Source organism: Scyliorhinus torazame, chromosome 18 (assembly GCF_047496885.1).
Source record: "Scyliorhinus torazame isolate Kashiwa2021f chromosome 18, sScyTor2.1, whole genome shotgun sequence".
NCBI classification, from domain to species: domain Eukaryota; kingdom Metazoa; phylum Chordata; class Chondrichthyes; order Carcharhiniformes; family Scyliorhinidae; genus Scyliorhinus; species Scyliorhinus torazame.
The window spans coordinates 10,462,636-10,476,596 of record NC_092724.1 but is presented as its reverse complement, the minus strand read 5'-3'; the positions used below and the strand labels follow the sequence as shown (position 1 = coordinate 10,476,596).

Sequence of the window (13,961 nt, the reverse complement as noted above, 5' to 3'; positions counted from 1 at the left end):
TGGGAAACCCCATTGGCCGGCCGGCGGGACGGAGGATCCCGCTGCTGGCTGGGGGGTGGGGGGGGGGGGGCACCAGAAAATGGGGCTGCCCGTGGGGAGAGTCCCGCTCCCTTTTTAATTAATTATTTTTTCAAATGTAAAGTACCCAATTTTATTTTTCACAATTAAGGGGCAATCTAACGTGGCCAATCTACCTGCCCTGCACATCTTTGGGTTGTGGGGGTGAGACTCATGCAGACACGGGGAGAATGTGCAAACTCCACACGGGACAGTGACCCGGGGCTGGGATCGAACCCGGGTCCTCATTGCCGTAGGTATCGGTGCTAAACCACTGCGCCACCCTGCCGCCCTATCTCTGTCTTAAAGACACTCAGTGACTTGGCCTCCACAGCCTTCTGCGGCAATGAGTTCCACAAATTCACCACCCTCTGGCCGAAGAGATTCCTCCTCATCTCAGTTTTAAAAGACCGTCCCTTCAGTCTGAGGCTGTGCCCTCGGGTTCTAGTCTCTCCTACTGGTGGAAACACCCTCTCCACGTTCACTCCCTCTAGGCTTCTCAGTGGGTGTCACAATGTGAGCAGTAAGTCAATCTCAGTTGTCAAGGTGGTGGACTCCCTGACTAAGGCCGGCCATTCGTCAGACACTAAGTGAGGAAAGCTCTTCCCAGGCACAATGTAGATCAGGCCATCACTCAAACATCAAGTGAGGTATTCCCACTTCCTTCCCAAATATAACAAAGGGAAAGCAAACAGTGAACTGGATGATTCACACAACTCTCCCAGCTGAGGGGCTGTATGCAGCACAGAAAGGTCTATTCGATCCAAAATGCGGTTGAAAGATATTTTGGAGAGCTAGGACAACAGAGGAGGATGTTGGCTGTATATAAATGGGCAGCTATGAAAGGGCGGGCCAAGCCTGATCAATGTAAGCTGGTGGCCAAGAATGACAGCCTCAAATGTAGCCATGATGTGGAGATGCCGGCGTTGGACTGGGGTGAGCACAATAAGAATGCTTACAACCCCAGGCTAAAGTCCACCAGGTTTGCTTCAAACTTGAATTTGAAACACACCTGTTGGACTTTAACCTGGTGTTATAAGACTTCTTACTGAGCTCAAATATCGGGGGATATGTGTAAATTGACAGATTCAGGGTTTGGAAGGAACTCCAGTGGAATTTTTTGTCCAAAAGGTAATGAATTTGTGAGATAGGTTATATCCCAGAAGGTTATTAAAGTGAAATGCTGGAGCGAGAGAAAGGATTTAGCAAAGTAAGGTTGATTGTGGAACAAACTGGGCGGGATTCTCCGACCCCCCCCGCCCCCCGGGCGGGTCGGAGAATCGCCGGGGGGCGGCGTGAATCCCGCCCCCTCCGGCCGCCGAATTCTCTGGCACCCTTATCGGCGGGACCTGGCGGCGCGAGCGGGCTCCGGCGTCCTGGGGGGGGGGGGGGCGGGCAGATTTGGCCCTGGGGGGGTGCCCCCACGGTGGCCTGGCCCGCGAACGGGGCCCACTGATCCACGGGCGGGCCTGTGCCGTGGGGGCACTCTTTTACTACGCGTAGGCCGTGTCGGTCTCCGCGATGGCCGACGCATAGGTGACCCCCCCCGCGCATGCGCGGGGATAACGTCAGCAGCCGCTGATGCTCACGCGCATGCGCGGACACCCGCCAGCCAGTGGAGTCCCTTCGGCCCTGGCTGGCGTGGCGCCAAAGGCCTTCCACGCCAGACGGTGGAGCGGAAACCATTCCAGCGCGGGTTTAGCCCCTAAAGGTGCGGAGGAATCCATACCTTTGGGGCGGCCCGACACCGGAGTGGTTCACGCCACTCCATCCCGCCGGGACCCCCCGCCCCGCCGGGTAGCGGAGAATCCCGCCCACTATCTTGTTGGTTTGAACGGCATGTTTATAAATAAGCTTATGTCATATCAATGCCCTGGCATTTATAGTCAAACAGTCTTCTGCTTTCTTCCATAGAATTGAACACGGATGTTGCCAAACTCTGTGACATAAAGTTGCAATCAAATATGGTGTACTCGGAGCAAGGCGAATTTGTACTGGAGCAGACAGCTGAGGGAAACCAAATACGCCCTCAAGTGATTGTACGGGAACAAGATCCTTCGCCAGTGGCGTACGGAAGTGTGGAGCACCTGGAGGAACTTAATGAAGAAAGGTAACTCATGTAACACGGGGGGAGGGATCCACCAGTTGTCACTAGGCTGGAATTTATGGTCTAACTGGAAAGGTTAAAGATGGTAACAAACTTAAAAGAAAAAGCATATAATTGTGCAAAGAAAGATCGAAAGTCAGAAGATTGGACAGAATATAAGGATCAGCAAAGGAAGATTAAAAGATTAATAAGGAAGGGAAAAAATAGAGTCTGCAAGAAAGCTAGCCAGAAATATGAAAACAGATAGTCAGAGTTTCGAGAAATAATTTAAAAAGAGGCGAGTTAATAAATTGAGTGTTGGTCCAAAAGAAAGTGGGTCTGGAGAATTGATAATGGAAAACAAGGAAATGGCAGATGAATTGAACATGTATTTTTAGTCTTCACTGTAGAGGATACAAGTAACATCCCAGAAGCTGCTATAAATCAGGAAATGGAAGGGAGGGAGGAACTCAGGAAAACTACAATCACTAGAGAAGTGAGTATATTGTTGGAGCTGCGGGTTGACAAGTGCCGAGACGTCATTCTATGGTCTTAAAAAGAAGTGCCCAGTTGATGCATTGGTTTTAATTTTCCACAATTCCCTAGATTTGGGGAGAATCCCATTTGATTAGAAGATAGCAAATGGAACTCCTTTATTCAGAAAGGGAGGGAGACAGAAAACAGGAAACGACAGAAGGTTAGAAGCTATTATTGAAGAAATTATAGTCGGGCACTTGGATAGGTTCAAGGCAATCAGACAGGGTTTGTGAAAGGGAAATTGTCTTTAACTAACTTACCGGAGTTCTTTGAGGAAGTAACATGTACTGGACTTAGATTTCCTGGGGGCATCTAATGAAGTGTCCCATCAAAGGTTATTGCGGAAAATAAAAGCTCTTGGAAAAGGGGATAACATATTGGCATGGATAGAAGATTGGCTGACTAACAGTTCGGCAAGATTTAACTAGTGGTATTCCACAGGGTTCAATTCTGGGACCCCCAACTATTAACAATTTATATAAATGACTTGGATGAAGAGGTGAATGGGGTGGTTGCCAAATTTGCTGATGGCACAAAGCTAGGTAGGGAGATAAGTTGTTAGCAGTGGTTAGCACTGCTGCCTCACGGCGCCGAGGTCCCAGGTTCGATCCTGGCCCTGGGTCACTGTTCCGTGCGGAGTTTACACATTCTCCCCGTGTCTGCGTGGGTTTCACCCCCACAACCCAAAGATGTCCAGGGTAGGTAGATTGACCATGCTAAATTGCCCCTTAATTGGAAAAAAAAGAAATTGGGTACTCTAAATTTAAAAACAAAAGGAAGATAAGTTGTGAAGGGGACATAAGGAGGTGTCAAAAAGACATGGATAGCTTAATTGAATGGGCAATATCGGGCAGATAGAGTACAGTGTGGGAAAATGTGAAATTGTCCATTTTGGCAGGAATAATAAAATAGAAGCATATTACCTAAATGGTGAGAGATTGCAGAGGGATCTGGGTGTCCTGGTGCATGAATTACAAAAGGCTTGTATGCAGGTACAGCAAATAATTAGAAAAGCTAATGGAATGCTATCTCTATTGTGGGGGGAATTGAATACAAAAGTAGGGAGGTTATGCTTCAGCCAGAAAGAGCACTAGTGAGACCACATCTGGTGTACCGTGTGCAATATTTGTCAACTTATTTCAGGAACGATGCAAATGCATTGGAAGCAGTTCAGTGTGCTGGTGATGGTGGTGGTGGTGGTGGTGGGGGGGGGGGGGGGTGGTGTAGGGGATGGCTGTTGCAGGGGTTGGTCTGCAGTTGTTGATTCACAGTGCTCCTGAATGCATGGTCAATCACAACCTGTCACAAAGCCACTGTAGATCGGGTTTGCCGACTTCTGCACTCAATCCTCAAATTGGTGTTTTCAAGCCCCCAAAAATTACCTTCATGCAGCAGCTTGACATGTAATTAGATACATCCTGGGGTTGGGCCTACGGTGGGTGCTGGGCAACGAAAGGCTCGTCGCTGCCTCACCAGGTCTTGGTCAGATAGCCAAAGCCACTTTTGCATTCCCCAAGTATAATACTACTATACTCCTGAATCACAGCAGTGTTAAACAACACTACAGTTCAATTCGCATGAGTTGGATAATAGAATAGTGTCCGTTACAGCCCAACATTCTGCCTGTTACTGGGAAAAAGAAGGAACAAAAATCACACCCAAGTTGCATAAAGTTCATAAAATTTACACAATAAGGGTGTTGTTCATCTTGACTTCAGACAATGTGAATTTATGACATTTTAACTTTTTGCTGTATAACACAGCCCCTCCTATGGTTTAGCTCAGTGGGCTAGCCAGCTGGTTTTTGATGCAGAACAAGGCCAGCAGCGAGGGTTCAATTCCCGTACCAGCTTTCCCGAACAGGCGCCGGGATGTGGCGACTAGGGGCTTTTCACAGTAACTTCATACTTGTGACAATAAAAGGTTATTATCATTATTATACTCGACATTTCATGGACATGCTTTAGGCAGGTGTCAGCTGCGACTCAGCTGGTGACAGCCTTAGCTCTACGTCAAAAGGTTATGGGTTTAAGTCCCAACTAAGCCCAAAAATCCAGTCTGACACTGAGGGAGTGCTGCACTGTCGAAAGTGCCACCTTTCAGATTATCTGGTCATTATCACATTGTTGTTTGGGGGAGCTTGCTGTGTGCAAATTGGCTGCTGCATTTGTCCACCCTACTAGTTACATCCTCAAAACACTCTGATAAATTTGTCAAACAGGATTTTGACAAGTAAAACCATGTTGACTTGTTCTAATCATAATATGCTGTACTCAGCGTATTGTTCAGTCTTCCTTAATAAGGGACTGCAGCATTTTCCCAACAGCTAATGTTAGGCTAACTGCTCTGCACTGGGTTCTCTCCCCCTCCTTTCTTGGAACATGGTGCAACAGTTGCCAACTTCCAATCTGTTGGGACTGCTCCTGAACCGAGGGCATTTTGGAAAAATCACCAAGGTGGGAGAAGGGCAGGAAGACGATGCAGTAACTGGGAAAACGCAATGGAATAGCCAGCTGAGGAAATCATCTCACTGCACCGGGAAGTTCCACACTGAGCTAAACACCCGGAGCAGGAGTGCTTTGACCTTGAATATCGTTGAAAAGAGATGCTTTGTTCGCCTTGCACTATTCAGGACAAATACAAAAATGCTAAATTTCAAATGATCAGCACCATTTTCTCTTGTCGTATAAATTGTTGCGATCGTTTGAAATTTGCCCCCCGTTAGCCCAGCTTCGACAACATGTCCGTCTTTTCAGCAATATGGTTTGACCTTCTGTGCAAAATGGCTGATTCATTGCCGACACTAAGATGCCTCCTCTCTTCTTGCACAGGGCACTGCTCCTTTCTGAGATTGAGAAGGAAGAGAAAGAAAAAGCCGTTTATTGCACTCGGATCCAGAACCTTAGCAGGCGGGCAGATGATCTCTCACAAATCAGGAGTGTGAGTATAACTGGAACGAGAATCATGGTTCAGGAGACTTGGTTCGACCCCCGTTCCAAATGTGCACATCGGTGGAGCAACGTAAGAACATTCTGGAATGTGGAAAGGCCATTAGGCTCAAACTATTGCTGTCGAATGTCATATAATTATCCAGCCGAAATGATAATTATGTTTTAGTTTGATTTACTGGCCCTATCCACACAGGAGGGAGCAATGTTTGAAAGGTTTTGGAGGGTCTGCGCTGCAGTTTTGTGGTTCCGCCTTAGAACTGTACACACTTCGGACATGGATTTGGTTAGTTAGACTTTTAATATCGAGTTTACAACCTGACAGAAAGGTTTGAAAGAAACTATTGTGACGTTGCCCAAGGCTGACATCTCCATGAGGGAACGCTGCCGGGCTGGTGAGGTTTTAAGCTAAGGCCCAATCTGCCCTCTCGGGTGCAGGTAAATGATTTAGAAGAAGGACGGGAGGGTTTTCCTCAGCCAAACATTTACTGTTTCAATCAACATCATGAAAATTAGGAATAGATAGGATAGATGCGGGCAGGTTGTTTCCACTGGCGGGTGAAAGCAGAACTCGGGGGCAGAGCCTCAAAATAAGGGGAAGTAGATTTAGGACTGAGTTTAGGAGGAACTTCTTCACCCAAAGTGTTGTGAATCTATGGAATTCCTTGCCCAGTGAAGCAGGGGAGGCTCCTTCATTAAATGTTTTTAAGATAAAGATAGATAGTTTTTTGAAGAATGAAGGGATTAAGGGTTATGGTGTTCGGGCCGGAAAGTGGAGCTGAGTCCACAAAAGATCAGCCATGATCTCATTGAATGGCGGAGCAGGCTCGAGGGACCAGATGGCCTACTCCTGCTCCTAGTTCTTATGTTCTTATATGTTCTAAAACAGATGATCTGGCCTCATTGTGGGAATTGTGTGCAAACTCGCTGCTGCGTTTCCTGCATTCAAACACTGACGACGCTTCAAATGTAATTCACTGGCTGTAACACACTTTGGGATTTCCAGAGGTCATAAAAGGTGATCCTAAATTGCAACTCTTTTCCTATTAGGCTGAAATTTTCCGGCCGTTGTGACGCACTTTTCCCACCGGCAGCACACCCCTGCCCAGAGATTTCCCGTTGGTGTGGGGTGGCTTCAATGGGGGATTCCATTGACTATCGGCGGGAGAGATAGAATCCCACCGATAGCGAACGACGTGCAGCCGAGAAACATGTGCCTGGGGAACTGGAGTTTCCCGCCCTTAATTTGTAACAGCAGGTTTCATTTCTAGGTTTCCTGTTAATTTCTAGTCAATATCCATGGTGAGAGAGGGCTAGATTTTCCCAATTAGGTGTCCTGGCACATAACCTCACCTGGTGGGAGCTCATTATTGGAATGTGGGCAAGGGGTTCAGTGTGCCCCACGTGATCTTTATCCCACATCCCATTTTACAGTGACCACTGCAATCACCTAAATCCCTCAAAGCATTTTAACTCTGGGATATTTTCCATTTCTCCCCATTGACTGCCAAATGGGCAGAAAAGTGGCGGATGGAATTTAACTGTGAAAAGTGTGAGGTGATACACTTTGGAAGGAGTAATGTGACAAGAAAGTACTCAATGAAAAGCCTGACACTGGGAAGTTCCGAGGAACAATGGGACCTTGGCATGTTTGTCCAGAGATCTCTGAAGGCAGAAGGGCAGGTTAATAGGGTGGTGAGAAGGCAAATGGGACACTTGCCTTTATCAATCAAAGCATCGATTACAAATGCAGGGAGGTCATGTTGGAGTTGTATAGAACTTTGGTGAGGCCACAGCTGGAGCACTGTGTGCAATTCTGGTCGCCACATTATAGGAAGGATGTGACTGTACTGGAGGGGGTGCAGAGGAGATTCACCAGGATGTTGCCTGTGATGGAACATTTAAGTTATGAAGAGAGGTTGGATAGGCTTGGGTTGTTTTCGATGGAGCAGAGAAGACTGAGGGGCGACCCAATCGAGGTGGACAAGATTATGAGGGGCATGGACAGGGTGGATAGGGAGCAGCTGTTCCCCTTAGTTGAAGGGTCAGTTACGAGGGGGCACGAGTTCAAGGTGAGGGGCAGGAGGTTTAGGGGGGATTTGAGGGAAAACATTTTTCCCAGAGGGTGGTGATGGTCTGGAATGCGTGGCCTGGGAGGGTGGTAGAGGCGGGTTGTAGAAAGTACTTGGCACATCATAACATTCAAGGCTATGGGCCAAGTGCTGGCAAATGGGATTAGGGAGGCAGGTCAGGTGTTTTTCATGTGTTGGTGCCGACTCGATGGGCCGAAGAGGCTTTTTGGTGCTGTATTATTCTGTGATTCGGATTCTGTGATTGGAAATTCGAAGCAGGAGAGATACGAAATTGGGTGCTGATTTGTCAATCTCCCATTTACACAATTGCACACACTTCCCCGTGTCTGATTTACACCCAGGCAGGGGATGGCAGGGGCCGGGAGGTGCTCGCAAATCAGCTCGAGCATTACAGCTTTGCAATCTTATCATTGAGCGACTAATTGATACTAGGGTGTGGAAATAGGAAACAGTTTTAGCAACTAACCTTGAGGACAGAAGCATTCAGTTGAATAGTAACGCTGATTAAATAGAGAGAGGGGAAAGTTCAGTGGATACGAAGAAAGGTTGAAGACCAGGGGCGAAATTCTCCGGTATCGGCGCGATGTCCGCTGACCGGCGGCAAAAACGGCGCAAATCAGTCGGACATTGCTCCGCCCCAAAGGTGCGGAATCCTCCGCCTCTTGGGGGGCCGAGCCCTAACGTTGAGGGGCTAGCCCCGCGCCTGACTGATTTCCGCCCCGTCAGCTGGCGCGGAAATGACATTGCCGGGTGGCGCATGCGCGGGAGCGTTAGCAGCCGCTGACGGCATTCCCGCGCATGCGCAGTGGAGGGAGTCTCTTCCATGGTGGAGACCGTGGCGAAGGCGGAAGGAAAAGAGTGCCCCCACGGCACAGGCCCGCCCGCGGATCGGTGGGCCCCGATCGCGGGCCAGGCCACTGTGGGGGCACCCCCGGGGCCAGATCGCCCCGCGCCCCCCCAGGACCCCGGAGCCCGCCCGCGCCGCCTTGTCCCGCCGGTAAGGTAGGTGGTTTAATCTACGCCGGCGGGACAGGCATTCTAGCTGCGGGACTTCGGCCTATCCGGGCCAGAGAATCGCGGGGGGGGGGGGGGGGGGGGGCGCCAACCGGCGCGGCGCTATTCCTACCCCAGCCGAATATCCGGTGCCGGAGAATTCGGTAACCGGCGGGGGCGGGATTCACGCCAGCCCCCGGCGATTCTCCGACCCGGCGGGGGGGTCGGAGAATCTCGCCCCAGAGGTGAGATATGATTTGCTTTTTTTCTTGTATTGTGTCTGGTGAAGGATTTTTACACGCAAGCCCCTTTAATAGTAGAAATATTCTTACGCACTTTGGGGTGGGACAAAGTAATGGAGACCTGCAATCTTGAGGCATCTACTCTCACCCTCTAACCTTGTCTTTTCACATAAACATCTTGTCCCTTTAAGGGGGCGGGCTCCAGGGGCCATGTGAGTGGCTCAGGGCCAATCACACAGGAGCACCAAACCCTGGCCAATAGGGAGTTTGCGCGGGGCCCTGACCATGGAGCTACAACTTTTTTGGAGCTATGCTTTTGGACCATTGCATCGTCATTGGTTCAGTTTGTCTGTATTTGTCTCTCCTAGGTATCTAAGCACATGGATTTGATTCGGCAGCAGTTACAGTATGAAGCCCATCAGATCAAAACCATTATTGACGAGAGGTACGGGACAAGCGACAACATGACAGAACGGGTCCAGGTAATGTCTGCACCGCACGTTTTGGTCGATCAGAGGATTTATCCATCAATAGCAATTAAGATAGACAGAATTGATCGGGCGGAATTTTCTGCGTGACCCACCGCATGTTACATGGCAGCTGAGGCTGCTCGCCATTGGCTGGCAGTGGGATTTTCTGGTCCGGCCGTTGCCAATGGGGCTTCCAGTTGAATGCACCCCTTGTCCCCTGGAAACAGGCGGTGGGGGGGGGGGGGGGGGGGGGGGTCGACGGGGCTGGAAGATCTCACTGGCCTGAACAGCCATAAAATTCCAGCCATTGTTCATCCTGAACTAGTAACAGATCTGACTTGCCCTTTTTCCTACCTTATCATTCCAGTCAAGAGACCAACAGCAACTATATTTACAAAATGCCTTGGTGCCATACAATGTTCCAGGGTGCGTCACAGGAACTTTACCAAAATATATTTGCTCCTGAGCCACTTGGGGAGATATTAGGACAAGCTTGGTTAAAAAGGTAGGTTTTAAGGAGCATCTTAAAGGAAGCGGGCCAGTTAGAGAAGTAGAAAGGTTTACCCAGGGAATTCTGTGGCTTTGGGCCTCGGCAACTGACGTCGCAGACGCCAGCGTTGGAGCGATGAAAGTTGGAAAGCACAAGAGGGCATAATTGGAGGCGTGCAGAGATATTGGACGGCTGTAGGGCTTGCATCTCAGCAATGAGAGAAAGCAGTTACCCTGCAAATTCTTGATCATTTCTGGAGAGGCACAGAAGTCTCATCGCCACCTGACAAGCTTTAGAATTGAGCGTATTTGCGCGTGTTCCTCATACAAAAGTCCAGGAGAAGTTCGTTTTTCTGCAAAGAAGTGTCCATCTTTTTTAGTTTGCAGAAAAGAGAATGACCTCCGATTTGAAAATGGCCATGTCGACATCCTCTGAAGCAGAGACACAAAATTTCTGTTTCTGTCTCAGTTAAAAACCGGCAGAAATCAGTTGAGACGAAGAAACCCTGACGTATGGTCGGGTATTGGCCTTAAGGGTGCTCATGTTTCCATCTTCAGTGTTTTAAATCTGTGCATCCACTGTTCGCTCACTTGTATAGACTGATAGCATTTGACAGTGCACATGCTGGAGGCTCTGAATGACTTTACAGAGGTTGGCAAGTCCTCTGTGTCCCAGCTGACGAGGCACGCGCACAAAGGGAAAATTCAATCAAGTGCGTAATTTTTCCGGGTTAAATTGCCACACACCATTTATTCACTGGTCAGATTCATTTAAGAATTTGGGGTTTACCTTGTTTTATGACTGATCTGCACAAGTAGATGGGGGCCAGGGAGAGATCAAGCGACTTTCAAATTCCCAAACTGAAAATGTTCTAATTAGTTCATCACAATCTCCACGATGATGCTCAGATATTCTTGGTCCACATTGCCAGCAATAACCTGCGATAAGAGACCTGAAGGGGGGCAGCACGGTGGCGCTGTAGGTTAGCACTGCGGCCTCACGGCGCTGAAGTCCCAGGTTCGATCCCAGCTCTGGGTCACTGTCCGTGTGGAGTTTGCACATTCTCCCTGTGTTTGCGTGGGTTTCGCCTCCACAACCCAAGAGGAAACAGGATTGGGTGGTGCGTATTTTGCTCATTTATCTTTCAAGCGTCAGGTAATTTATTGGTAATTGTAAAGTTTTATTAGCATTGATGAGGTTTCCTGGCGTGAGTACATTGATTGGGAATAGTATGGTTCATTAATTATAAATTCATTAAGAAAATAATAATAATAAATTAATTAAGACACAATAAAGATGTCAGGGCAGCTGATGTGCCGAATGTGGGAGTCACTGGACACCAGTATGATTCAGAGCAAACACATCACTAGTAAGGGGCGGCACATTAGCACAGTGATTATAATAATAATAATCTTTATTATTGTCACAAGTAGTTACTGTGAAAATCCCCTAGTCGCCACACTCCGGCGCCTGTTCGGATACACGGAGGGAGAATTCAGAATGTCCAATTCACCTAACAAGCACGTCTTTCGGGACTTGTGGGAGGAAACCGGAGCACCCGGAGGAAACCCACGCAGGCACAGGGAGAACGTGCAGATTCACGCAGACAGTGACCCAAGCCGGGAATCGAACCCGGGTCCCTGGCACTGTGAAGTAACAGTGCTAACCACTGTGCGACCGTGCCGTTTAGCAGTTCTGCCTCACAGCACCAGAGACTCGGGTTCAAATCTGGCCTCAGGTGTGTGTGTGGAGTTCCTCCCCCTGTCAGCGTGGGTTTCCTCCGGGTGCTCTGTTTTTCTCCAACAGTCCAAAGATGTGCATCCCAGGTGGATTGGCCATGCTAAATCGCAAGCATCCAAAGATGTGTAGGTGAGGTGGGATGATGGGTATAGGGTGGGGGAGTGGGCCTAGGTATGGTGCTCTTTCAGAGGGTCGGTGCAGTCTCAATGGGCCGAATGGCCTCCTTCTGCACTATAGTAATTATAGGTGTGAGTGGTTCAGACTCATTGAGCTCGAGACAGAGCTGCAAACAATGTGATGCCCCAGGGAAAGTTACCTGGATACTTTGTTCCAGAAGGCGGTCAATCCCTTCGGATTAGCATCTTATGATTTGGTCAGTGGTCAGAGGCAGGAAGGTATGACTGCAAATGAGGCAGGTAAGGGGATCGAGAAGGTAGAAGTGGAGGAAGCTCAGCCAATGCAATTGTCCAATGGGTTTAAAGTTCTTGCTGCCTGTGGGAACGAAAGCAGAGACTGCAGGATGGATAAGAAAACTGACCACGGCATCGTGGGAAAGAAGCCGTTCAAGTGGGAGGAGTAAATGGAAGTATGTTGGCAGTAAGGGACCGTATAGTCGTGGGATAGACATAATTCCCTGCACTTGAGAGGGTGAGCCAGACATCTGTGCTGCTTGTCCAATGCCAGAGTTCAAGACTTCTGCTTCGTCGGGCTGGAGAGGAACCTGTCGTGGGAGGGGGAGGATCCACTTGTTATGGTTCGTGTTGGTACCAATGACATAGATAGGATTAGGAAAGTGGTTCTGATGAGGGATTAGGAGCAGCAAGGGGCTAAATTAAGAAGCATTACCTCAAAGGTAATAATCTCTGCATTATTACCTGAGTTGTGAGCAAATGTTCATAGGGCAAATAAGACCAGAGAGATGGATGCATGGCTTGTATGGAAGAAACGGGTTTCGATTCATGGCACCAGTACTGGGGAAACGGGCAGCTATTTTGTTGGGACGGACTTCGCCTGAACCGTGCTGGGAAGAGTGTTCTGGCGAGGCATGCAACTAGGGCAGTAGAGTCGGCTTTAAGCTAAATAGTTGTGGAAAGGATCACATGAGAGGAGATGTAGCAAATCAAAGGGTAACAACAAGGTACTCAGCAGAGTAGAGATTTGGGTAAAGACAATCAGAATGTGGCAGGAAGGGACAGAGAATACAAACGTAAGAATCCACCAGCAGGTAAAACAGGAGATTGAATAAAATGATAAAAAGACTGAGTTAAAGGCTCTGAATCGGAATTTTCACAGCATTCAGAACAAAATGGATGAATTATTGGCGCAGATAGAAATAAGTATTTACAACAATAATAATAATCTTTATTGTCACGAGTAGGCTTACATTAACACTGCAATGGAGTTACTGTGAAAAGCCCCTCGTCGCCACATTCCGACGCCTGTTCGGGTATGCGGAGGGAGAGTTCAGAATATCCAATTCACCTAACAAGCACGTCTTTTGGGACTTGTGGGAGGAAACCGGAGCACCCGGAGGAAACCCACGCAGATACGGGGAGAACGTGCAGACTCCGCACAGACAGTGACCCAAGCGGAAATCGAACCTGCACTGTGAAGTCTGAATTCTCTCTCAGTGTACCCGAAAAGGCGCCGGAATGTGGCGATTAGGGGCTTTTCACAGTAACTTCATTGCAGTGTTAATGAGATTGGCAGAGGCACCAGTGTCCAGGCGGAATTGTATTTGGGACCGGTTGACCGTAAGGGTGGTACACCACTCATCGTCGGGATTGATGCTGTATACCGATAGAGGCTGGATTCTTTGCTTCGGGGACACCCTGTTTTTGTAACGATACCGATTCGAAAAGGTGTCTTCGGGTCCTCGGTGTCAATAGCGGGTAGTAGGTCCGCATCGGACTCGGTGACCGTGGGTTAAATAGCCCGGACATTCCTGCGAGTCTGGCCGGAGCGATACGAATTGGCAGGCTGATCTGATCTGCATAAAGCAGCATAGTATCCAAGTTTGCCACATCTCAGGCATTGTCGGGATTTGGCAGGGCATTGCCGCTTTAAGTGGGCGGAGCCACAGTTGCCGCACGTTGTAGCATCAGTACGTTCGCTGCGCCACCGCGCATGCGCAGTGCGGCCATACATGGTGCGCGCCTGCACAGTACGTTCGTCGCCGTCCCCTCGTTCGGTGCGCACAAGCGCGCAAGGAGTTCGCGAAAAGCGCGCGAAATGGCCGCCCTCATCCAGGCTGAGGCCCTGGAGTTGCTCGATTGCTTGGACCCGTTCTGCCTCGTGGGGACCT

General features: G+C 49.0%; 1 protein-coding gene across 1 annotated transcript in view; it reads left to right on the top strand.

The window, feature by feature from the left end:
* Positions 1-13,961, top strand: part of apc2 (APC regulator of WNT signaling pathway 2) — a 227,767-nt gene that overhangs the window by 147,954 nt on the left and 65,852 nt on the right. Inside the window, exons 4-6 of the mRNA XM_072482138.1 lie at positions 1,972-2,167; positions 5,512-5,620; positions 9,325-9,438. Coding sequence (XP_072338239.1) covers positions 1,972-2,167; positions 5,512-5,620; positions 9,325-9,438 — 419 coding nt within the window. The remainder of the gene's footprint in view (positions 1-1,971; positions 2,168-5,511; positions 5,621-9,324; positions 9,439-13,961) is intronic.